General features: G+C 41.5%; 1 protein-coding gene across 1 annotated transcript; it reads left to right on the top strand.

The window, feature by feature from the left end:
* The first annotated feature begins 1,021 nt into the window (after positions 1-1,021).
* On the top strand, positions 1,022-26,904 carry LOC114211419 (nicotinamide N-methyltransferase). The gene is made up of 3 exons (XM_028105996.2): positions 1,022-1,175; positions 1,963-2,170; positions 26,472-26,904. Exons 1-3 carry the CDS (start codon positions 1,022-1,024, stop codon positions 26,902-26,904), a joined length of 795 nt encoding a protein of 264 aa, XP_027961797.1.

Raw genomic sequence — 26,904 nt, 5'->3', positions numbered from 1 at the left:
TATGACAATAGTCACCTAATCAACCAGTGTTTAGAACACCTCCTAGGTAGGTGTGATAGGCAGGGGGCTGAGCCATAGTCCTTGATCTAAAGATGGTTTTGTGTATCATTCACGTGAAAGCTAGGTTTGGGAAGTAAGATTGACACAGACAAAACCAGGAACAAATGCATTGACATGACAAAATCAAGGGTTCGGCTGGGTGAGCTAATTCTAAGGGCATTGTGAGTCCAGACAAGGGAGTATAAGGATTTCTTCAGGGAAGTAAAGCACTTAAATTTCATCTTGAAAGGACCGTCAGGATTTGAATGGATTGAAATGAGTGGGGAGGCTTGGGGAAGAGATGGTTGCCAAATGGGGAGGACTGGCAGCTACTGGGGAGCTGCGGATGCACAGGAAGGGCAGTGAAGGGCGTGCAGAGCACGAGGAGAGGGTTACCGGAATGTGGCCTGCCCAGACATTGGAGGAAGCCTCATCCAGGTTTTTAAAATTGCTCCTTTACCCTCTCATCTGCGATTCCTTCTTTAGCCGATGTTCCTTAGCCCTAAGGACATTTCCTAATCCTCTTCTTTCCCCTCTTTATGGCTGTGAAAAATTTAAACCATTCTTTGTGGGTCTCTTTTGGGTGAATCATTACAGGAAGAACCATGGTGCTCTGGGGAAATGACCCACCTCTCTAAACTTAGTGGTTCTATGAGTTAAATGATTTCCCGGACGAGCTCAGATGATTCCTCCAGCACTTGAACTTCACCCCTTGGCTGAGAATTGCATGCAGCTCATGGCCCTCCCCTTTCTGCACACACATTTCCTAGGCGCCCTTGCCCAAAAGTTTCATCACCTCCTAGAGCAGCCAAAACATTCTTGGTGTATTTCTGTTAGTGTTTAACCAAATGTCGGTCTCTAAGGGGTGTGTTGAACTAACAGAAGATTGAAGCCTGAGACTTAAAAAGACAACTTTTGCAGGGTGACTCCCTGGGTTCTGGAGGAGAGGGAGGGAGGGTAGTGGACACAGGAGCGAGCCACGATGGAACCTAGCTTCACCTCCAAGGACACTTACCTGAGACATTTTAACCCTCGGGATTACCTAGAAAAATATTACAACTTTGGGTCCAGACGCTCTGCAGAAAATGAGATTCTCAGGCATCTTCTGAAAAATCTTTTCAAGATATTCTGCCTGGGTGAGTTCGTGTGTTATCTGTGTGTCTCCCCAGCAAAATGTGAAACATACAGATGGAGTCTCAGGGCATGGCTGGGTTCATGTGTAGTCATTGCTAAGTGACAGTCCTTTTGGGGTTACTCATTTATTTAAAGAGAATGAAAACCAAGGTTTTTTTTTTTTTTTTTTTTTGGTATGACTATTTTACAATTCACAAAGTGTTTTTATATGCATGATCTCATCTGGGTGTGCAAAGGGAAACGAGAAGGCAGGAGTTCTGTCCTTGATTTCACATCAATTTGTTAGGTGACCAGAGCCAGCCATTTAACCATGATGGGCCACTTAAGAAGTGAAGATTCTTGTGCTTAACTGTGTTTCTAACTCAAAAGAATGTTGTGAATGTGCATGAAATAAAAAGACCTTCCAACATATGAAGAATTGGATGCTTTTTGGAGAGAGACAATTTAAAAAATTTTAAAAACAGATTTAACTTTCCCCAGAAGTATTCCTTAATAGTTTTTACATTTTCTGTGTAGCAGTCTTTCTGGATCAGGGGTCTGGACACCAGATGTAGATCTTTTCTTCCTTCTCCTACACCTAAAAATATCCCAGCAGCATGCCTCCAGCCAGGATTGGGGAATGGAAAATGCAAAGATGTTAAAAAAAGATTTTGAGGGATGAGGAGTGAGTAGAGAGATGGTCTGTTTTGGGGGCTCTCTCGCACAGTTCCAGCGAAGATCGTGCGTATCAGCTCTGGCTACCGTCATATGATGCCTGATCCCCTTTCCTTGTTGCCTCCTCTAAACCAGATGGCGTGAAGGGGGACCTCCTCATTGACATTGGCTCTGGCCCCACCATCTACCAGCTTCTCTCTGCTTGTGAATCCTTCAAGGAGATCATTGCCACCGATTACACTGACCAGAACCTGCAGGAGCTGCAAAAGTGGCTGAAGAAGGAACCAGGGGCCTTTGACTGGTCCCCAGTGGTGACCTACGTGTGCGAGCTGGAAGGGAACAGGTAGAGAAACCAGGGTCTGCTTCCTGGCTTTCTGACGGTACCTGAGTGACGGTTCATTTTTCTGAACCAAGAATTATCTGTAGAGCCCAAGTTAAAAAACAAAGGGAACAGAGAGAGCCCAGAGAGAAATCCAGATGGAGAATAAGGAGAGAGAACGAGCCAGAGGGGAGTGGGAGTGTGTGTGTGCACGTGCGTGTACCAGAACAGCAGAACGTGCGTGAAGACACAGAGGAGAATTGAAGAGATGGCCACTGAGCCAAGAGGAGACAAAACCTTCCCAGGCCAGTGTGGGGGTGCAGCGTGCGGGTCAGGTACCATGGCACAATGACATAGGACAAGGTCAGGGAAGAGGTGAACCCGGCTCCTTCTCAGCAGTTTTGGGGCTTCAGGGCTTGCCCCCCGGAGCCATCCTCCATCCCAGTGCATGGGACTCTGCCATGAGGGTAGCTAATGCTGACACCATCAGACACAACAAAAAGCTGACTAGGTTTTCGAACTGGGATTAGCAACATGAAGGAATTAACTGTAAAGAATTTGTTACTCCCCATCCACAAAAGTCAGAGCTTGACATAGTCACAGCTAATGACCAACAGCTTAGCCTACCCCATCTACAGGTCAGTTTATGCAAATGAGTCTCGTTTAAATGATTAATTTCTCTCCACACAAGAACTGGTCAATAGCCTACTAGTCAGAGGTGCATTTCGCTTTGTCTTTCTCTTGTCCTGATGTGCGATTGCCCTGTGACGGCTCAGCCCAGTGTTGCTGCCCTTCCAGCAGCTGAACGTCCCTGCTGCTACGTGTGTTGCCGAAGCCCCACAGACTCCCTTGCAAACTGTATCAGAAGACCGCTTCAAAATTCCTCTTCTGATCCTGCTGGCCCTGTCTGCTACTTCTTATATGCTCAGTTATTTCTACCTTTCTGTCTTTTTCTCCCCCCTGCTCTTAATGGTTTTTTTTTTTTTTTTTTTTGGTACATTTTCCTTCCCCGTTCCACTTCTTTCTGTGTTTGCACCCCCACCTTTGCTCATATACTAATCTGTATGGTACAGCGTCCTCTGTCTTTCCCCATCTTGTTGCTCACAATGAGAAAGCATACCTGTTTTTTTAAAGATTTATTTATTTTAGAGACAGAGAGAGAGAGAGAGAGCATATGGGATGAGGGGCAGAGGGAGAGGGAGAGAGAAAAGCCGGGTCACATTGAGCATGGAGCCCGATGCAGGGCCCGATCTCAGGACCCTGAGATTAGGACCTAAGCCGAAGGTAGACGCTTAACCGACTGAGCCACCCAGGTGCCCCCAAAGCATACCTATTATTAATGAACATATCCCATGCTTTGGTCAGGAAAGGGCTCTGACTTCCAAGCAAGACAACCGCCTTCAAGAAACAAGTGCTGACACTTTTTGGCACTTGGTTAAAGGAACTAGCATGAGCATGTATGATGTGCCACATAGTCCTAGCTACTGGGATAGACTGGTGGACAAGACGAAGAAACCTCAAGTCTCCTAGACCTCATATCAGGGAAGGCAGGCACATGTCAGATCACTTAGGGCTTTGAGGCCAGGCTAACAATCCTGTACTTCAAGTGTGATGAGAAGGCATTAGAGGTGTAACTGGGAAGTGATGTGACCCCATTTACATTTACGAAGATCTCTTTAGCTGTTGTGTGGAGAATGGATTGGAGGGTTTAGAGGAGAATGAGAGACGCAGAAAGGAGACACTTTGATCCAGGTAAGAGATGATGGTGGCTGGGCCCAGTGGATTTGTTGGTGATGGAGAGAGGAAGATGATTTTAAGATGAATTGTTGAGATAGGCTGGATAAAAGTTTGGTAATGCTTTGTCCTGGGGAATGATGAGAGGGAAGTCTCAGGGATGATGATGCCCATGTTTCTCAACTTGAACAACAGGAGGAGTGAAGTAATATTCCAGAATCCCAGGGGTAAATGTAAAATCATGGGATCTTAACATGTCCCTAAGGGGTATGTCTACCTCCATACTCTTCTTCTGGAGTGATGGTCAATTCATTTTTCTATATGTGCACTTAAAGTTGATTCTCACCGCTTCACCAAATGTGCTTATTCATGAGTCAGATTGTCTTCTGAGACTAATTCTAAAGCCTGCTTCTATTTCTTTAACCCCTTCATTCTCTTTTCATGGTCTGCTGAATTCTAGCTTAGTTGGAGTATTCTAAACTTACATGTTGTGGCTACACTGTCTTATTGATAGTGTGGGTTGTCCGATGTAAGTTATCAAGTTGACTCATTGTTTATACAATTCCTTATAGTATAGTATGAATAAATAGGAATTCTATATTTTGTTTCCCAATTAATGTTTTTGCTATATGCAGAGTCACTAAACTTCCACTGGGTTTATGCTAGTCTTTTATCCCTTTTTCCAGGAAAAGTAAGTCTTGAGATCAGATAGTGGAAATCCTCCTCCAACTTGGTTCTTTTTCAAAATTCTTCTGGCAATTTTAGTGTCATATATATATGACTTTATATATGTATATATATTATATATATTATATGTAGTTATATTTTAGTAAAGTAATATAATATATATTATATATTAAACATATATTCAATTTATATATTATATATAATACATTTAATATATAGTATATTTAGGGCACCTGGGTGGCTCAGTTGGTTAAGCGACTGCCTTCGGCTCAGGTCACGATCCTGGCGTCCCGGGATCGAGTCCCGCATCCGGCTCCCTGCTCGGCGGGGAGTCTGCTTCTCCCTCTGACCCTCTTCCCTCTCGTGCTCTCTATCTCTCATTCTCTCTCTCTCTGAAATAAATAAATAAAATTTAAAAATATATATATAGTATATTTAACTGAATATATTTAATTGGAGTATAATTAACATACAGCATTATATTTGTTTCAGGTGTACAATATAAAGATTCAACAATTCTTTTTTTTTAAGATTTTATTTATTTATTTATTTGAGAGAGTGAGAATGAGAGACAGAAAGAGAGCCCATGAGAGGGGGGAGGGTCAGAGGGAGAAGCAGACTCCCTGCCGAGCAGGGAGCCCTACGCGGGACTCGATCCCGGGACTCCAGGATCATGACCTGAGCCGAAGGCAGTTGCTCAACCAACTGAGCCACCCAGGCGCCCCAGATTCAACAATTCTATACATTACTGAGTGCTCATCATAAGTGTGCTCTCAGTCCCCCATCCCCCCTCCCACCTCCCCTCTGGCAACCACCAGTTTGTTCTCTGTATTTAAGAGTCTGTTTCTTTTATTTGTCTCCTTTGCTCTTTCTTTATTTTGTTTCTTAAATTCCACATACGAGTGAAATCATCTGGTATTTGTTTTCTCTGTTTGACTTACTTCACTTAGTATTATACCTTCTAGGTCCACCCATGTTGTTGCAAATGGAAAGATCGCATTTTTATGGCTGAGCAATATATATTCCACATCATTATCTGTTCATCCACCAATAGACACTTGGGTTGCTTCTCTATCTTGGGTATTGTAAATAATGGTGTAAAACACATGCGGGAGGCTATATCTTTTCAAATTAGTGTTTTGTTTTCTTTGGGTAAATGCCCAGTAGTGGAATTACTGGATCATATAGTAATTCAGCTGTATTTTTTTGAGGTCCCACCATACCGTTTTCCACAGTGGCCGCACCAACAGTGCACGAGGGTTCCTTTTTCTCCACATCCTCATCAACACTTGTTATTATCTTTTTTATTTTAGCCATTCTGACAGGTATGAGGTGATACCTTATTGTGGTTTTGATTTGCATTTCCCTGATGATTAGTGATATTGAACATGTCGTTCATGTGTCTGTTGGCCATTTGTATATCATCTTTGGAAAAATATCTATTTGTGTCCTCTGACCATTTTAATTGGATTATTTGTTTCTTTGGTGTTGGGTTGTATAAGCTCTTTATATGTTTTGGTTATTAATCCTCTATCAGATATGTCATTTGCGAATAACTTCTCCTATTCAGTAGGCTCCTTTTTCTTGTTGATGGTTTCCTTCACTGTGTAAAAGCTTTTTTATTGCCATTATATTTTGATATAAATTTTAGAATAAACTGGTGTGCCTGGGTGGTTCAGTCACTTAAGCGGTTAAGTATCTGCCTTGGGCTCAGGTCATGATCCCAGGGTCCTGGGGTCGAGCCCCCTCCTCAGTAGACAGTCTGCTTTTCCCTCTCTGTCTGCCCTTCCCCTGCTTGTGCGCGTGCACGCTCTCTCTCTAATAAAATAAGTAAAATCTTTAAATTTTAGAATAAACTTGTCAATTTCTTCCAAAAAAGGCTGTTGAGACTTTGATAGTGACCTTTCAATTTACAAATCAGTTTAAGAGAATGGACATATGGAATCCGCAGTCCATAAACGTGGTCTATCTCTGTATTTATTTAGGACTTCTTTAGTTTCTCTCAGTAATGTTTTGTAGTTCTCATATTTTATGTATATTTTGTTAAATTTTTCCTGTGTTTTATTTTTTAATGTTATTGTTAATTTTATTTTTAATTTCAAATTTTAAAAATTTGCTAGTATATAGAAATATAATTGATTTTTATATACTGACTCTGTGTCCTGTAACATTGTTGACTTCACTAATTAAGTTTAATAGTGCTTTTTGTAGATTCCATAGGTTTTTCTATGTACACTCTTATATCATCTGCAAATAAAAATAGTTTTACTTCTTCTATTCCAACTATAGGCCTTTTATTCATTTTTCTGGCCTTATTACACTGGCTAGGACTTCCCTAACAATGCTGAATAGAAGATGAGCGTAGACATATGTGCCCTTTTCTATATCATAAGAAAAAATGTCCAATGATTCATTGTTAAGTATATTTGCTATAGATTTTTCAGATATTCTTTGTCAGACAAAATTTCTTTATATTTTTAGTTTCTGGGGAGTTCTAAATCAAATGTTGAATTTTGTTGATTTTTTTTGGAATTAATTGAGATGGTCATATGATTTTTCTCCTTTATTCTGAAAATGTAAATTATATTGGAAGATTTTTGAATGTTTAAATCTAACTGGCATACACTCATTGGTTGAAGCAGTATCCTTTTTTTGTATGACTGGATGTGATTTGCTAATATCTTGTTAGGGATTTTTGCATCTACATATATGAGGGATATTGAGCTATAATTTTCTTTTCTTATAATATGCTTAGCCGATTTTGATACCAGCATGATGCTGGATTCATATAACAAGTTTGAGAACGTTTATTCTTCCTCTATTTTTTGAAAGTGTTTGTGTATTATTAGTATTATTTCTTCCCTTGTTCTTTTTAAAGGTTTTATTTATTTCTTTGAGAGAGACAGGGAGAGAGCACAAGCAGGGAGAGGGGCAGAGGGAGAAGCAGGCTCCCTGCTGAGCAAGGAGACTGACCTGGGGCTTGAGATCATGACCTGAGCCGAAGTCAGACACTTAACCGACTGACCCCAGTATTATTTCTTCCTTAAATGATTGATAGAATTCACCAGTGAAGCTACCTGTATCTGAAGGTTTTTTTCATGTGTGTGAAATTTTTAAAATTCAGAATAGTGGTTTTTATTGGCTATTTGGATTTTCCAATTCTTCTTTGTTTTGATAAATAGTATTTTTCAAGGAATTTATCTTATTCATCTTGGTTGTCAATTTTATTGTCATAGTTTTTTTAAACAATATATCTTTATTACTCTTTTAGTAGTCTTCCTTCTTTCATTTTTTAAAAGATTCTATTTATTTATTTGACAGAGAGAGACACAGCGAGAGAGGGAACACAAGCAGGGGGAGCGGGAGAGGGAGAAGCAGGCTTCCCGCCGAGCAGGGAACCCGATGCGGGGCTCGATCCCAGGACCCTGGGACCATGACCTGAGCCGAAGGCAGTCGCTTAACGACTGAGCCACCCAGGTGCCCCCTTCTTTCATTCTTGATATTGGCAATTTGTCTTTAAAAAAATACCTTCATCAAACTTGTTAGAGATTGACCAATTTTATTAATCTTTTTGAAGGACCAACTTTGGGTTTTGTTGATTTTTTTCTATTGTCTGTCCATTTTCAATTGTGTTGATTTCTGCTCTTATTTTTCTTATTTTCTCTCTTCCATTTACTTTAGTTTTTATATGCTCTTCTTTTTCTTGCTTCTGAAGTTAGAAGCTTAGATAATTGATTTCACACATCTCTTTCTTCTAACTTAGCCCTTTAAAGCCATAAATTTCCTTTAGAATTGTTTCAATTGCATCTCATGATTTTTGATATGTCATATTTTTATTATCCACTTCAGCATATTTTCTTAATTTTTTAAAGATTTGTATATTTATTATTTGAGAGAGAGAGAGCGTGCACAGGGGGCTGGGAGGGGCAGAGAGAGAGGAGATGGAGAATCTCAAACAGACTCCTCTCTGAGCATGGAGTCCAACCCACAACGCTGAGATCATAACCGGAGCTGAAATCAAGAGTCGGACACTTAACTGACTGAGACACCCAGGTGCCTCACTTCAACATATTTTCTAATTTCCTTTGTGATTTCTTCTTTGACCTGAATTATTTAGGATTGTGTTGCTTAATTTCCAAAAATTTCAGGATTTTCTAGATATTGTTATTGGTTTCTATTTAAATTTTACTGTAGTCAGAGATTGATTTTATGGTCACCATATGGTCTATTTTGGTTAACCGTCGATGTGCTTTCTACATTGAGAAGAATGTATATCATCCTGTTGTAGGTGTGGTTTCTATAAATATCAATTAAGTCAGGTAGATCGATAGTATTTTTCAAATTTTCTACATGATTTTTTGCTTATCAATTACTGATAGAAAGGCATTAAAATCTCAAACTATGACTGTGGATTTATCTCTTGTTCCCCATCATTCTGTCAACATTTGCTTCATACATTTTGAAGCTTTGTTACTACCTGCGTATATTTTTAGGATTGTTTTGTCTTCTTGATTTATTGACCATTTTATCATTAAGAAATATCTCCCTTTACTGCCAGTAATAGACTTGTCTTGAAGTCTACTTTGATATTAATATGGCCACATCAGCGTTCTTATGCTTGGTGTTTGCACGGAGTGGTAGACAGCCTCAAAGATGGCTCCCAATAATCTTCACCTCAAATATTCATCTCTTGTTTAATTGCCTTCCTTGGGTGTCTATTTGATTTAGTGACTAGATTCTAACATACACAATGCAGCAGAGTACTGGGACATCAATCCTGAGATTAGCTTACAAAAATACTATGGCTTCCTTATTGGGTGTTCCCTCTCACTCGCTTGTCTGGAGTGAGCTTGGAAGCAAATTTCCCCCCACTTGTACCTGCAGGTGAGACTGAAGACATGGCCAACACTCTACCTCATGAGGGACCTTGCCTCAGAGGTACTCAGCTAATCTGTGCCCAGACATCTGACCCACAGAAACTGGGAAATAAGTGTTTGTCATTTTAAATCGCTAAGTTTTAGGGTAATTTATAATGCAGCAATAGATAACTAATAGACATCGTATATCTTTTCCACCCTTTTGTTTTCAAGCTATATGTGTTTTTATACTTAAAATGTTTTTCTTGCAAGTAGAATGTAGTAGGTCTTTTCAATCCAATGTGATGATTCCTGCCTTTTAACTGGATTCTTTAGTTCACTTGTATTTAATGTAATTACTGATAATGTATGATTGAGTCTAAATCAATCGTCTTGGTATATATTTTCTACTGGTCCCATCTGTTTTATTTTTCACTTATGCCTTTGTTCCCACTTCTCCTTGGTGTAATAATGTTTGGTATTCCATTAGTATAAATATAAAGATTTTTAGTATTCCTTTTTATCCTCTCTTTTGACTCTGATCTTTCCTATTGACCTCTTTTGTGTTTTGTGTGAGCATATATATGTGTGTGCACATGTAATTTTTCTAGAAATTTCAGTATGTGTTTTTAACATATCTATTACGTCATGAGCAATGTGGGATATTACAATAGTGTAATTCCTTTAACCCACTCTTGCCTTATGCACTTGTCATGTATTTTACTTTATATATACTATAACATTTAATACATTGTTATTATTTTTGCTTTAAAAAGTTAGTAGTGCTTTTATTTTTTATTTTTTTTTATTGCGGTTAAAAAACACATACCATAAAATTTAGCATCTGAACTATTTTTAAGTATATAATTCAGTACTTTTAAGTATATTCATATTAGTCAGTAGTATTTTAAATAAATATATATAAAGTCCTTTATATTTATCTGCATGTCTGTCCTCTCTAGTATTCCTCATTCCTTTTTGCAGATCTAGACTTCTATCTGGCATCACTTCCTTCATCTTAAGAAATTCTTTTCTTTTCTTTCTTTAAATTTTTATTGTTATGTTAATCACCATACATTACATCATTAGTTTTTGATGTCGTGTTCCATGATTCATAATACCCAGTGCTCCACGCAGAATGTGCCCTCTTTAATACCCATCACCAGACTAACCCATCCCCCCACCCCCCCTCACTTCTAGAACCCTCAGTTTGTTTTTCAGAGTCCATCATCTCTCATGGATCGTCTCCCCCTCCGATTTACTCCCCTTCATTCTTCCCCTCCTGCTATCTTCTTCTTCTTTTTTTTCCTTTACATATATTGCATTATTTGTTTCAGAGGTACAGACCTGTGATTCAACTTGCACAATTCACAGCGCTCACCATAGCACATACCCTCCCCACTGTCTATCACCCAGCCACCCCATCCCTCCCACCCCCCCACCACTCCAGCAACCCTCAGTTTGTTTCCTGAGATTAAGAATTCCTCATATCAGTGAGGTCATATGATACATGTCTTTCTCCGATTGACTTATTTCACTCAGCATAACACCCTCCAGTTCCATCCACGTCGTTGCAAATGGCAAGAACTCATTCCTTTTGATGGCTGCCTAATATTCCATTGTGTATATATACCACATCTTCGTTATCCATTCATCTGTCGATGGACATCTTGGCTCTTTCCACAGTCTGGCTATTGTGGACATTACTGCTATAAACATTGGGGTGCACGTACCCCTTCGGATCCCTACATTTGTATCTTTGTGGTAAATACCCAGTGCAATTGCTGGATCATATGGTAGCTCTATTTTCAACTTTTTGAGGACCCCCCATACTGTTTTCCAGAATGGTTGCACCAGCTTGCATTCCCACCAACAGTGTAGGAGGGTTCCCCTTTCTCCGCATCCCTGCCAACATCTGTCATTTCCTGACTTGTTAATTTTAGCCATTCTGACTGGTGTGAGGTGGTATCTCATCGAGGTGTTGATTTGGATTTCCCTGATGCCGAGCGATGTTGAGCACTTTTTCATGTGTCTGTTGGCCATTTGGATGTCTTCTTTTGAAAAATGTCTGTTCATGTCTTCTGCCCATTTCTTGATTGGATTATTCTTTGGGTGTTGAGTTTGAGAAGTTCTTTATATATTTTGGATACTAGCCCTTTATCTGATATGTCATTTGCAAATATTTTCTCCCATTCTGTCAGTTGTCTTTTGGTTTTGTGGACTGTTTCTTTTGCTGTGCAAAAGCTTTTTATCTTGATGAAATCACAATTGTTCATTTTTGCCCTTGCTTCCCCTGCCTTTGGCGATGTTTCTAGGAAGAAGTTGCTGTGGCTGAGGTCAAAGAGGTTGCTGCCTGTGTTCTCCTTTAGGATTTTGATGGACTTCTGTCTCACATTTAGGTCTTTCAACCATTTGGAGTCTATTTTTGTGTGTGGTGTAAGGAAATGGTCCAGTTTCATTCTTCTGCATGTGGCTGTCCAATTTTCCCAACACCATTTGGTGAAGAGACTGTCTTTTTTCCATCGGACAGTCTTTCCTGCTTTGTCAAAGATTAGTTGACCATAGAGTTAAGGGTCCATTTCTGGGCTCTCGATTCTGTTCCATTGATCTACGTGTCTGTTTTTGTGCCAGTACCATACTGTCTTGATGATGACAGCTTTGTAATAGAGCTGGAAGTCCGGAATTGTGATGCCACCAGCTTTGCTTTTCTTTTTCAACATTCCTCTGGCTATTCGGGGTCTCTTCTGGTTCCATACAAATTTGAGGATGATTTGTTCCATTTCTTTGAAAAAAGTGGATGGTATTTTGATAGGGATTGCATTGAATGTGTAGATTGCTCTAGGTAGCATTGACATCTTCACAATGTTTGTTCTTCCAATCCATGAGCATGGAACGTTTTTCCATTTCTTTGTGTCTTCTTCAATTTCTTTCATGAGTATTTTATAGTTTTCTGAGTACAGATCCTGTGCCTCTTTGGTTAGATTTATTCCTAGGTATCTTGTGGTTTTGAGTGCAATTGTAAATGGGATTGACTCCTTAATTTCTCTCTCTTCTGTATTGTTGCTGGTGTATAGGAATGCCACTGATTTCTGTGCATTGATTTTATATCCTGCCACTTTACTGAATTCCTATATGAGTTCTAGCGGTTTTGGGGTGGAGTCTTTTGGGTTTTCCACATACAGTATCATATCATCTGCAAAGAGTGAGAGTTTGACTTCCTCTTTGCTGATTTGGATGCCTTTGATTTCTTTTTGTTGTCTGATTGCTGTGGCTAGGACTTCTAATACTATGTTGAATAGCAGTGGTGAGAGTGGACATCCCTGCCATGTTCCTGACCTTAGGGGGAAAGCTCTCAGCTTTCCCCCATTGAGAATGATATTTGCTGTAGGTTTTTCGTAGATGACGTTTAAGATATTGAGGTATGTACCCTCTATCCCTATACTCTGAAGAGTTTTGATCAAGAAAGAATGCTGTAATTTGTCAAATGCTTTTTCTGCATCTATTGAGAGGATCATGTGATTCTTGTTCTTTCTTTTGTTAATATATTGTATCACGTTAATAAGTCAATCAGAGAAAGACATGTATCATATGACCTCACTGATATGAGGAATTCTTAATCTCAGAAAACAAACTGAGTGTTGCTAGAGTGGTGGAGGTGGGAGGGATGGGGTGGCTGGGTGATAGACATTGCGTAGGGTATGTGCTATGGTGAGCGCTGTGAATTGTGCAAGACTGTTGAATCACAGATCTGTACTTCTGAAATAAATAATGCAACATATGTTAAGGAAAAAGAAAAAGAAGAAGATAGCAGGAGAGGAAGAATGAAGGGGAGTAAGTCAGAGGGGGAGACGAACCATGAGAGACGATGGACTCTGAAAAACAAACTGAGGGTTCTCTAGAGGGGAGGAGGGTAGGGGGATGGGTTAGCCTGGTGATGGGTATTAAAGAGGGCACGTTCTGCATGGAGCAACTGGGTGTTATGCACAAACAATGAATCATGGAACATTACATCAAAAACTAATGATGTAATATATGGTGATTAACATAACAATAAAAAAATAAAAAAATATTCTATCACATTGATTGATTTGTGGATGTTGAACCAACCTTGCAGCCCAGGGATAAATCCCACTTGGTCATGGTGAATAATCCTTTTAATGTACTGTTGGATCCTATTGGCTAGTATTTTGGTGAGAATTTTTGCATCCGTGTTCATCAAGGATATTGGTCTGTAATTCTCCCTTTTTATGGGGTCTTTGTCTGGTTTTGGGATCAAGGTAATGGTGGCCTCATAAAATGAGTTTGGAAGTTTTCCTTCCATTTCTATTTTTTGGAACAGTTTCAGGAGAATAGGTATTAATTCTTCTTTAAATGTCTGATAGAATTCCCCTGGGAAGCCATCTGGCCCCGGGCTTTTGTTTGTTGGGAGATGTTTGATGACTGCTTCAATTTCCTTAGTGGTTATAGGTCTGTTCAGGTTTTCTATTGCTTCCTGGTTCAATTTTGGTAGTTGATACATCTCTAGGAATGCACCCATTTCTTCCAGGTTATCTAATTTGCTGGCATAGAGTTGCTCATAATATGTTCTTATAATTGTTTGTATTTCTTTGATGTTGGTTGTGATCTCCCTCTTTCGTTCATGATTTTGTTGATTTGGGTCATTTTGCTTTTCTTTTTGATAAGTCTGGCCAGGGGTTTATCAATCTTTTAATTCTTTCCAAGACCCAGCTCCTAGTTTCATTGATCTGTTCTACTGTTCTTTTGGTTTCTATTTCATTGATTTCTGCTCTGATCTTTATTATTTCTCTTCTCCTGCTGGGTTTGGGCTTTATTTGCTGTTTTTTCTCCAGCTCCTTTAAGTGTAGGGTTAGGTTGTGTATTTGAGACCTTTCTTGTTTCTTGAGAAAGGCTTGTATTGCTATATACTTTCCTCTTAGGGCTGCCTTTGCTGTATCCCAAAGATTTTGAACAGTTGTGTTTTCATTTTCATTGGTTTCCATGAATTTTTTTAATTCTTCTTTAATTTCCTGGTTGACCCATTCATTCTTTAGTAGGATGCTCTTTAGCCTCCATGTATTTGAGTTCTTTCCGACTTTCCTCTTGTGATTGAGTTCTAGTTTCAAAGCATTGTGGTCTGAAAATATGCAGGGAATGATCCCAGTCTTTTGGTACCATTTGAGGCCTGATTTGTGACCTAGGATGTGATCTATTCTGGAGAATGTTCCATGGGCACTAGAGAAGAATGTGTATTCCGTTGCTTTGAGATGGAATGTTCTGAATATGTCTGTGAAGTCCATTTGGTCCAGGGTGTCATTTAAAGTCTTTATTTCCTTGTTGATCTTTTGCTTAGATGATCTGTCCATTTCAGTCGGGGGGGGTGTTAAAGTCCCCCACTATTATTGTATTGTTGTCAATGTGTTTCTTTGCTTTTGTTATTAATTGCCTTGTATAATTGGCTGCTCCCATGTTAGGGGCATAGATATTTACAATTGTTAGATCTTCTTGTTGGATAGACCCTTTAAGTAGGATATAGTGTCCTTCCTCATCTCTTATTACAGTCTTTGTTTTAAAATCTAATTTGTCTGATATAAGGATTGCCACCCCAGCTTTCTTTTGGTGTCCATTAGCATGGTAAATGGTTTTCCACCCCCTCACTTTCAATCTGGGGGTGTCTTTGGGTCTAAAATGAGTCTCTTGCAGACAGCATATCGACGGGTCTTGTTTTTGAATCCAATCTGATAGCCTGTGTCTTTTGATTGGGGCATTGAGCCCATTTACATTCAGGGTAACTATTGAAAGGTATGAATTTAGTGCCATTGTATTGCCTGTAAGGTGACTGTGACTGTATATTGTCTGTATTCCTTTCTGGTCTATGCTGCTTTTAGGCTCTCTCTTTGCTTAGAGGACCCCTTTCAATATTTTTTGGAGGGCTGGTTTCGTGTTTGCAAATTCCTTTAGTTTTTGTTTGTCCTGGAAGCTTTTTATCTCTCCTTCTATTTTCAATGACAGCCTAGCTGTATATAGTATTCTTGGCTGCATATTTTTCTCGTTTAGTGCTCTGAAGATATCATGCCAGTCCTTTCTGGCCTGCCAGGTCTCTGTGGATAGGTCTGTTGCCAAACTAATGTTTCTACCATTGTAGGTTACATATCTCTTCTCCTGAGCTGCTTTCAAGATTTTCTCTTTGTCTCTGAGACTCGTAAGTTTTACTATTAGATGTCAGGGTGTTGACCTATTTTTATTGATTTTGAGAGGGGTTCTCTGTGCCTCCTGGATTTTGATGCCTGTTTCCTTCCCCACTTTAGGGAAGTTCTCTGCTATAATTTGCTCCAATATACCTTCTGCCCCTCTCTCTCTTTCTTCTTCTTCTGGGATCCCAATTATTCTAATGTTGTTTCATCTTATCTTATTGCTTATCTCTCGAATTCTGCCCTCGTGATCCAGTAGTTGTTTATCTCTCTTTTTCTCAGCTTCTTTATTTTCCATCATTTGGTCTTGTATATCGCTGATTCTCTCTTCTGCCTCATTTATCCCAGCAGTTAGTGGCCCCATTTTTTATTGCACCTCATGAATAGCCTTTTTGATTTTGACTTGGTTAGTTTTTAGTTCTTTTATTTGTCCAGGAAGGGTTTCTCTAATAACTTCCATGCTTTTTTCAAGCCCAGCTAGTATCTTTAAAATCATGATTCTGAACTCTAGGTCCGACATCGTACTAATGTCTGTATTGAGTAGGTCCCTGGCAGATGGTACTACGTCTTGTTCTTTTTGTTGAGGTGATTTTTTTCTGTCTTGTCATTTTGTCCAGAGGAGAATAGATGAATGAGAGAACAAAATGCTAACAGGGTAACAACCTCCCCAGAAAATATACTCTAAACAAATCAGAAAAGACCTGAAACCAGGGGAAAAGAAAGGGAAAGAAAGAAAAAAGAGAAAAAAAATAGAAAAAGAAAAAGATAAAAACAATCAAAAACAGAACAAAACAAATAAAACAGAATATGATCAAATATGATCAGGCTAGTGCATAGATCAGTGCCACATACTAGATTTTGGGTTGGTCTGTTAGAAGAAAGTGCCTTCTAAAATTTTAAAGAAAGAAAGACTTATATATGTACAAAATAAGGGTTGATACAATGAAGGGATGGAATATGACTGTAAAGATGGAAATTATAAAAAATTTTAAAAGAGGAATTGATAAGGAGCGTGAAAAAAGAAAGAAGAGGATTAAAAAAAGAAAGAAAGAAAGAAAAAAAAGGGGAAACAATGTGATCAGGCAGGAGACTAGAACAAAGCCATACACTAGAGATTTAGGTTATATTTTGATCTGTTAGAAGAAACTGTGTCTCAAAATTTTAAAGAGAGAACACACACATATATATATATATATATGCCAAAAATAAGGGTAACTACTCTGAAGGGATAGAATATGACTCTAAAAATGAAAAATAAAAATGTTTTTTTAAAAAGGGGATTGATAAGATGTTGGTTGAAAAAGGGAAAAAGAAATATTCAAAAAAAAAACCAGTTAAAAAAATTAACTTTGAAAGACTAATGAATCATGGTAAAAAAGCCATGAATTCTATGTGCAGTATTCCCCTAGCGCTGGAGTTCTCCCGTTCTCCTTGATCGGTAAACTTGGTCTTGGCTTGCTGGCTGTTCGTGCTGATCTTCTGGGGGAGGTGCCTGTTGCCGTGGTTCCCAAATGTCTTTGCCGGAGGCTGAATTGCCCCGCCCTTGTGAGTCAGGGCTAAGCCAAGCTGCTCGGGTTTGCTCTCGGGAGCTTTTGTTCCCTGCAAGCTCTCGGTACAGCTTTGGAGGACCAGGGTGAAAATGGTGGCCTCCCAATCTCCACCCAGAGTGGCTGAGAACTCGGGGCCCCGCTCCTCAGTGCGCCCCCAGAGAAAAGCAGTCACTCCCTTGTCCCTGGTCTCTGGCCGCACTCCGTGCTCACCCGGCCTGTGACCGAGCGTTTCTATCTCTGGCACCCGACCCCGTGTGGAGTCTCCAAACCCAGCAGATCCCTGCAGTGCGCTCCCGCGCCGCTCCTCCCGTGGGAGGAAGGGGCGTCTCCCCGGATCTGCTGCCTGTTGGGTCCCTGCTGGAGGAGCAGTGGCCCGACTGGGCCGCAGATCACAGTCTATGGCAACCCCGAGCTGAGAGCCCGCGCCTCGGCTCCGTCTCTGCAGCCGGCTTCCCCGCTCTGATACCTGGGAGCTCTGCCGCACTCAGGCACCCCCGGTCTTCCTGTGACCCCGAGGGTCCTGAGACCACACTGTCCCTAGAGGGTTCCACCCCCCGCTTAGCCACTGGAGCGACGTCCCTCAGCGGAGCCGACTTCTAAAAGGTCCGATTTTGTGCTCCGCGGCTCTAGCACTTGCCAGAAGCGGCCGATGGAGGCCCCTCCCCCGCCGTCTATCCTCCCGAATATCGCCTCGGATTCACTTCTCCGCACGTCCTACCTTCCAGCAAGTGGTCGCTTCTCTGTTCAGAGAGTTGTTACTCTTCTTATCTTTGATCTCCTGTTGAGTTCGTAGGTGTTCAGAATGGTTTGATCCCTATTCAGCTGAATTCCTGAGACCAGACGAAATCCAGGTCTCCTACTGCTCTGCCATCTTGCTCCCTTCTCCCATTAGAAGAACTTCTTTTAGTATTTCTTAAAATGTAGGTGTGCTGGAGACAAATTCTCTCATCTTACCAATGTCAGGTAAGAATCAGTAATTTTTTTCTTCCTCATAATATGAGGAACTTATTAATTTTTGATACCCAAAGTCCTTCTGTCATCTCTCTCCCCAGTGTTTCTTGTTAAAATTGGAGATTTTAGGGATGCCTGAGTGGCTCAGCCGGCTAAGCATCTGCCTTTGGCTCAGGTCATGATCCCAGGGTCCTGGGATTGAGCCCAATGTCGGGCTCTCTGCTCAGTGGGGAGCCTGCTTCTCTCTCTCCCTCTGCCCCTCCCCTGTTTGTGCGCTCACTTGCGTGTGCGCTCTCTCTCTGTATCAAATAAATAAATAAAAATATTTTTAAAAAATTGGAGATTTTAAATCCAAATATTGTAATTTAATGCATCATTTTCATATTTTCTTTCAAGATCAGTTTGGACATTTGCTTTCAGTTTGTAATCATATTTGCAATTATGTGAACATTTTAATTTTATGATCATTTTATATGATTTTTCTAGTTGTTTAGTTTTTAATTCTGATTCATCTTTTGGTCCATTGAATAGGCCTTCAAAATAATGTTTTCAAGAAGAACACACAAGTGACATTTTCTAAGCCCGTCTATATTGGAAACATGTTTTTGTTGCCTTTACAGGTGAACAATACCATAAAATTGTTTACTATTGCCTAAGTATTTATTTCTGCCCCCCCACTGGCATTTGATAAGAAGTTGAGAGGCTACTTTCATATGCCATTTTAACCTATAAACCCCTTACTTAGAATTTTATGCTAGCTATAGTCTTCAAACTGAAGATAATGTTCTTCAAAATAAATGTAATTTCAAACCTTTTTTTTTCTATCGACCAGGTGATTCCACAGATGAAACTAGTATTAACTAGGGAATAAAAAAACAAACCCGGTAGTCATGAGGATTTGGGCAATATTCAAAGTTATTGAATAAATAAGGAATTCCCCAGGATTTATAGAATTTCAGGGAAAGTTTATAAAAGAGTTTTTCAGTCAGTCAGACAATATACCTTTCTGAGGTCCAAATCATATGTCAAAAAGGCTTTTAGAACTTTCTTCTCAATTTCCCTGGCTATCACAAGCCTTTTCATCTCATTCAGAAATGAACCCTTAAAATCTAGCAAGATACTAAAAGCATTGCTGCTTATCTCGTGCCAGAGTCATCAGCTTGTAACAATTGGCTCCTGAGAAACTGTCCCTTCCCAATCCCTGTTCGAGTAAGGAACTGTATTTTTTGGCAGTAAAATTCTGCATTCTCACTCTTATCCTTGTGCTAGATCCTGTGGCTTCGACTATTTTGAGAATGATAGTGATCCCATTCAACTTATGTCTTTCTTACATCTTCAAGTACCTCTATCAGCCCACAACCTATTTCCTTTGAGATTATTTTTTCTTTATCGGAAGCTCTTTCTTGTGCTGCCAAAGACAGTTTGAGCTGTCTCCTCTTCCTCGGCCTTTGCTGTGGATGCATACATTTAGATACCACTCATTTTTAAAACTATCCAAGAAGTTGTAAGACATTGGTACCCAATTCTGGCTTCACATTATTTATTTATCAAGTCAGAGAGTCACATGCTAAAATATAAATTATGACTCCAGCACGAGACAAGGAAAATGAGCGTTTACCTTAAGAAGTCCTAGAAACTGCACTGATGAATCTCTGGGTTCCTGGAAAATTGCAGCCCATGGCCTGCCTTGTGGTCCTCAGACTAAGCAGCTTCCTTCTCACCTGGGAGCCTGTTAAAGAATGCAGGATCTCAGGCCCCGCTCCCCACCTACAGAACAAGGGACTCTGCATTTTAATGAGATCTGCAGGGGATGGTATGCATTTTACAGTTTGAGAAATACTGGTGTCTAGAACAGAGCTTCCCAGCAGATATACCAGAAGGTGCTGGTGAGTGGGAATGAGTTACAGGTATGCTCTGCAAGTTCTCCTCAGTCCTCAGGGCCACCAGAAGGATTCTGGGGAAGCTGGAGCCCCCCTCCCCTGCCCCGCCATGCCTCTACAGAGAGCAGCTCTTCCACCTACCTCCGCACGCCTGACAGAAGGAAGCTTGAGCACCTGTAGAGGTGAAGTAAATGCTCTCCGTACGAAGATTCTCATGTCTATTTAAAAAAATGTTTGCCTGTTGCCCAAAATAGACACACTTGGGCCACATATGTCCCACAAAGCTATTGAACTTCCTCTACGCTGAAGCATCTCTATATTTTCATGTCTTGTAAAAGATTGATATCCCTTCTCAACTTCGAGATCTTGATGGTCATGGTGACATGTGATACCTAGGAAAAGTTTCTCCCTTTTAAAAGCATGCCTTTCTCTTAGATGTTCTCCCTGCATTCTCTCTCTGGGAAAATGCACAGGGCAGGCTGAGGACATTTCACCTGGCCATTTCCTTCAAATTGTAAGCATTTCTACCCATGTGTCTGAATGTGCCCCAAATAGAACTATGATCGTCCCAAATTTGCTCCATTTGTTCTCATCTCCCTGGGTGTTGCCATCATCTAATTACTTGAACAAGCCAGGAGCCTGGAAGCCAAACTTGCCTTCTCCCTCTCAGTCATGTTCTGTGAGCATGCACCAAGCTCTGTCCATTTTACCTCTGAGTTTCTCTCAAACCAGTATATGTCTTCCAATATTTTCTATCCAGTCTATTTTCCTGGTTCAAGCCACCGTCCTCTCCCTCCTAACTCGCCTTCTACCTCCACTCTTGTCGCAAAGTGATCACCTCAAAATGTAGATCCGATTGCACCACTCCGTTCCTTAGCACCACCCCTTCATATCTTCCCATGAATAGGATAAAAAGGGTAAAAAGCAAAATTCTTAACATGGTCCCCAAAGATCTGTCTCGTCTGGCACCTGCTGACCCCTATCTCCTCCCTTTTCAACCATGCTCGGCTTTGTTTTCTGAGATCCAGCCTCATCAGCCTTCCCTCCTCTTTCCACCCACCACATGGCCTTTGCATGTGCTGTTTCCATTTACTGGGATATCCCCCTCCTCTCCCTACTCTCCATGGCCTAGTGAACTCTCGTTTATTTTGTCCCTGCTTACCTGACTCCGTTGTGGAGGAGCTCTCCTTGACACTTCAGAGCAATTCTAGCTTCCAACATTCCTTTGTTGGCGCCATGTTCCTCTCCTTCCTAGCGTTTATCACAGTATTAATTTGTCACTTTTGTGGATGATTGTTGGATTAATTCTTTCTCCCCTCTGCCCCAGACTGCTCCAAACTGTAATCCCCATGACGATAGGGTCTGCTTCTTGTTTGTTCTCTCTTGGGTCCCCATTGCCCAGTACTCTTCCTGCCACATCACAGAGGTTCAAAGAAATTTGTAAAATAAATAACTGCATGCCTTTTGTTTCCCAGCCTCTCCCACCTGAAATGTCGGTTTTTCACCTGATTCATTGTGGCCTGTACCAAAGGCTTACTAATGATTATTCCTGGCTCGTACAGTTCTTACTCTGGTATCCAAGCTTATGTAGCTTCTTATATCCTTCACACATTTTGCTGGTTCTCCCTCAGGAGGGCCTGCTGGAACCTCTGGGGATGGGGCTTTGCGGGGTGAGTGTCATTGAAAGATCTCATCCAGGGCCTTCTGGCCCAGCAGCTGCCTTGCAGCGACAGGGCAGGAGGACCCTCCTCTGAAGCTCAGAGTAATTTCTTGGGGTGTGGGAATATACTCTCACCAAGCACTCTTCTCAGGAGCCCTACTCTGTATCCCCTCCCTCCCCAGTGCCCTCAGGCTTCACAGATTGCATATTTATAGAGGACGTAGCTGCCCTTTTTTACATGTGTTGGAAAGAGCAGATCTTCAGACCTAGAGAAACACTCGCACTGCTGTTAGCTTCCTGTGGAACCGCCTAACACTTTTCTGGGGTGTGTTGATTCCCTACCCCTTGAGCTGAAGGCCAGTCCATTTCCCTGGGCCTGTGAACAGCACAGGCGCTCAGAAGCCCTGAGATGGCATCATGGCACAGCTACCTGGGCCACCGAGTCCCCCCGTGTTTGCTGTGTACCCAGGGATAAGCAGGTCTCCACGGCAGTGGGTGTTTCCAGCCAATTTCCCTCTCAAATCGGCACATTCTCCATGAGCTTTCTAGACTTTGCAGTGTTTCTCACTGCTTGGGAACAATTTCCATCATCAACTGACTGGCAAGGACTAGTTCTAGGGTAATGCGTGTCTTTCAAATAGCCTAACACACAATAGGGCACAGAGATCCAACGTACTTCTGATGTCATCACTTAAATATACAACCCCGCGGTGTTCCCAGTGTAGAGGATCGCCTTGAAACACGTCCAAAAACACACCCTAGTTTTCACTCCTTGGGCTTTTTCTCTACCTTCGGCTATCCATATGTGCTGATAGGTTATTTGAATTTTTCAATTGTAGATTAATTTACCTGTTCAAATCTGTGTTTCACAGACTTCCATAATGTTGTATTGTTATTTTTTATTCTTAAAATGTTCGGTCAAATTATCCACGTTCTGGGAGGCTGAGTGGCAACTTTGTAACTGATTTCTCTGCTTTTAGAATGACTAACATTCCCTGTTTGCCCAGGATTGAGAGGGGTTCCCAGGACATGGGATTTTCAGTAGGAAAACTGGGAAAGTCCAGACCCATCAGGACAAACTTGTCACCGTACTACCATTTTACCCTTGATAGGAGAGTAGGTAGACCCAACCAAAGGTAATTATCATTCCCTGTCTCTCCTGCTTTCTTGGCTGGTAGGAATTTCCTGAAGCCAATACCTTGCCTAGCTACTTCTCTTTCTCTCTTTAGTATAAACAGCTTTCCCAAGATAAAATTAACATCACATGTGATTCACCCATTTAAAGTGTGCCATTGGATAGTTCTTAAGATATCCATGTGGTTGTGCAATCTTCACCCCAGTTCGGGAACATTTTCATAACTTCCCAAACAAACCCTGTACCCACTGGCAAGCAGTCCCATTTCCCAGATCCTCTCCCTGTTGGCAACCATTGGTCTGCCCCTGGTCTTTGTAGCTTTGCCTTTTCTGGACATTTCATGTAAATGGAATCATACAATATGTGGCCTTTTGTTTCTGGTTTCTTTCACTTAGCATCCTGTTTTCAAGGTTCTTCCATGTTGTAGCATGAATCAGCACCTCATTCCTTTAAACGACTGACTATGATTCCATTGCATGCATATACCACACTTTATTTATTTATTCATAGGTCGATGGACATTTGGGTGGCTGCCATCTTTTGGCTATGATGAATAATGTTGCTATAATTACCCACGTGCAATTTTTTGTGTGGGCATATGTGTTCATTTCTCTTGGAATTCCTGGGTCATGCAGTAACTCTATGATGAAACTTTTTTAAAAAATTTCATTTTATTATGTTATGTTAGTCACCATACATTACACCATTAGTTCTTTTTTTTAAAGATTTTATTTATTCATTTGCAAGAGAGACAGAGAGAGAACAAGCAGGGGGAGAGGCAGAGGGAGAGGGAGAAGCAGACTCCCTGCTGAGCAAGGAGCCCGATGCGGGACTCGATCCCAGGACCCTGGGATCATGACCTGAGCCAAAGGCAGACGCTTAACCATCTGAGCCACCCAGGCGCCCTATACCATTAGTTTTTGATGCAGTATTCCATGATATAACACCCAGTGCTCCATGCAATACGTGCCTTCCTTTTTTTTAACATGTGCCCTCCTTAATACCAATCACTGGGCTAACTGATCCCCCCACTCCCCTCCCCGCTAAAACCCTCAGTTTATTTCTCAGAGTCCATAGTCTCTCATGGTTCGTCTCCCCCTCTGATTTTCCCCCCTTCATTTTTCTCTTCCTACTATCTTCTCTTTTTTTCTTTTTAACATATAATGTATTATTTGTTTCAGGGGTACAGGTCTGTGATTCAACAGTCTTACACATTTCACAGCGCTCACCATAGCACATACCCTCCCCAGTGTCCATCACCAGCCACCCCATCCCTCCCACCCCCCACCACTCCAGCAATGCTCTGTTTTCCTGAGATTAAGAGTCTCTTATCGTTTGTCTCCCTCTCTGGTTTCATCTTGTTTCATTTTTTCCTCCCTTCCCCTATGATCCTGTGTCTTGTTTCTCAAATTCCTCATATCAGTGAGATCATATGATACTTGTCTTTCTCTGATTGACTTATTTCGCTTAGCGTAATACCCTCTAGTTCCATCCATGTCGTTGCAAATGGTAAGATTTCATTTTTGATGGCTGCATAATATTCCACTGTGTATATATACCACATCTTCTTTATCCATCCATCTGTTGATAGACATCTTGGCTCTTTCCATAGTTTGGCTATTGTGGACACTGCTGCTATAAACATTGGGGTGCACATACCCCTTCAGATCACTACATTTGTTATAATGAACCTTCTGAGGAACTTCCACCAGACTGTTTTCTGAAGTAGCTAGACCATTTTGTATTCTCCCCAATAGTGTGAGGAGGTCCCCATTTCTCCACATCCTTGCTAACGCTTGTGATTGTCTGTGTTTTTTACTATAGCCGTCCTAGTGGATGTGAAGTGGTATCTCATTGTTTGATTTGCATTTCTCTGATGGCCAAAGATGTTGAGAATTTTTTTCATATGCTTATTGCTAAGCCTCTTAAGTGGAAAATTATAATGTAAAGGATGTTTATAAATAGCTGATTTTGCACTGGGCTTAAGATTTTTTTTTAAGATTTTATTTATTTATTAGAGAGAGCAAGCACAAGCAGGGGGAGTGGCAGGCAGAGGGAGAGGGAGAAGCAGGCTCCCTGCTGAGCAAGGAGCCTGATGTGGGGCTCGATCCCAGGACCCCGGGATCATGACCTGAGCCCAAGGCAGACACTTAACTGACTGAGCCACCCAGGCGCTCCTGGGTTTAAGATTTTAACTAAATATTGAAATAGGATGTTCACAACTAATTGCTGTTATCTCAAATCGTTCTATGTGGAGGTACATTTCCAAGTTTTATTTAAACCATTGACTTTTCCTCGTGACCAGAAGTGGTCTGGGGTAAGTCCCTTTCTCATCTGCTCTGATGTTGGGCCATCCTCTGTTGGTCCATTCTCTTCATCAAGCCTTGCTGCCTGAGAGGCTGTCTTCTTCTGGAGCCAATGGACTGTGTGTTGCCTGAATGTAGGCCTGGATTGGCACCCCTGGTGTTCTCTCTGTTGACTGACTTCCTCAAAGCTCTGGATATCCAGTCATCACTCCTATTATTTGGGCTCTGTGGCCTTCTGGGCACTTTGAACATTTGTTCTTGTTTTTCTCTTAGCTCTCTGATTTTCTGCTACTGCTTTCTCCTTGTCTCTTTCTCCAGTTTCTCCTGTGCACTCTATATGCTCATTTAATTTTGCTCATCTGTCAGCTTGTTCCTTCATGCCTCCGCTAACAAATTCCAAAAAGATCCAAGGCACTCTATTCCATCTCCTGCCCTTGCCTTCTCTGCCTCTTTTACAAACTGGTCTCCTCTCAGGAAACCCCACTGATTTGGCAGAAAAGGATAGTATTCTGAGCAAGACTCCCGAGAAAATGATCCCCTTGAGAAAGCACACTCTCTATCTGGAATATGTTTCGGGGTTCAAGAATGGCAAGTATTGGTTTTCTCCTTTCCTAGAGGGGCCCTGGCCCTGGTTTTGTTGTGTTATCCACCATTTCTGTAAATGTCTATGGATGACCCCACTCACTCCCCCAGCCTGATCAGTAGCTACACAGAAATACTGTTTCCACATTTTAAAAGATTTTATTTATTTATTTATTTGACAGAGAGAGAGAGAGAGAAGGAACACAAACAGGGGGAGTGGGAGAGGGAGAAGCAGGCTTCCCGCCAAGCAGGGAGCCCGATGTGGGGCTCCATCCCAGGACCCTGGGATCATGACCTGAGCCGAAGGCAGACGCTTAATGATTGAGCCACCCAGGTGTCCCTGTTTCCACATTTTAAAGCCATTATTGCCTGATATGTATCGGTCAAGTGGCTGCTATGTTGTAGTTTGGCAGAGGAGACAAGTGTAATAATTAATAAACAAATAAGTAATAGTAGTAATAATGGTAATAATAATAATAATAAATAATAATAATAAACGAGCCAGGCACTATTCTAAGCAGTGGAGGAAGAATAATTCCAGTCCGGTAGGTACTTTCATTATCATTTTCATGTTATTACCCACTTCATAAAGAGATTTAGCCCAGCACGGGGTAACGTGGTCACATTCATGTGCCGAAAGGGTCCTCTGCGTCTCCTTTGTCCATTTTTCCAACAGGGATGTCCCCAAGGGTATAACACTTGGGATGACCCTGCCATTTTCAGCCCCGACCAAAGAGATCTGGGGTTTTCATGAGTACAGCGTGGCAAGTGGTATTTATCAGTTTGTGTATTTCAGAGCCAAGGGGCTGGAGAAGGAGGAGAAGTTGCGGCGCGTGGTCAGAGAGGTCCTGAAGTGCGACGTGACTCAGAGCCGGCCTCTGGGCGCCGTGTCCCTGCCCCTGGCCGACTGTCTGCTCAGCACGCTGTGCCTGGACGCCGCCTGCCCAGACCTCCCTGCCTACTGCGCAGCCCTCAGGAACCTCGGCAGCCTGCTAAAGCCGGGGGGCTTCCTGGTGGTGGTGGACGCCCTGAAGAGCAGCTACTACATGATCGGCGAGCAGAGGTTCTCCAGCCTCTGCCTGGGCCAGGAGGCAATAGAGGCTGCTGTGAGGGAGGCTGGCTACTCCGTTGAGCGGTTTGAGGTGATCTGTCAAAGTTATTCCTCTACCATGTGTGACAACGAAGGGCTTTTCTCCCTGGTGGGGCGGAAGCTGAGCAAATCTGTATGA

The sequence above is a fragment of the Eumetopias jubatus genome, unplaced genomic scaffold (genome assembly GCF_037043125.1).
Source record: "Eumetopias jubatus isolate StellerSeaLion01/CBP00866 unplaced genomic scaffold, mEumJub1_p1.0 scaffold_13, whole genome shotgun sequence".
In the NCBI taxonomy this organism is placed as follows: domain Eukaryota; kingdom Metazoa; phylum Chordata; class Mammalia; order Carnivora; family Otariidae; genus Eumetopias; species Eumetopias jubatus.
Note: the sequence above shows the minus strand (reverse complement) of the source record. Positions and strands in the feature narration are given on the sequence as shown.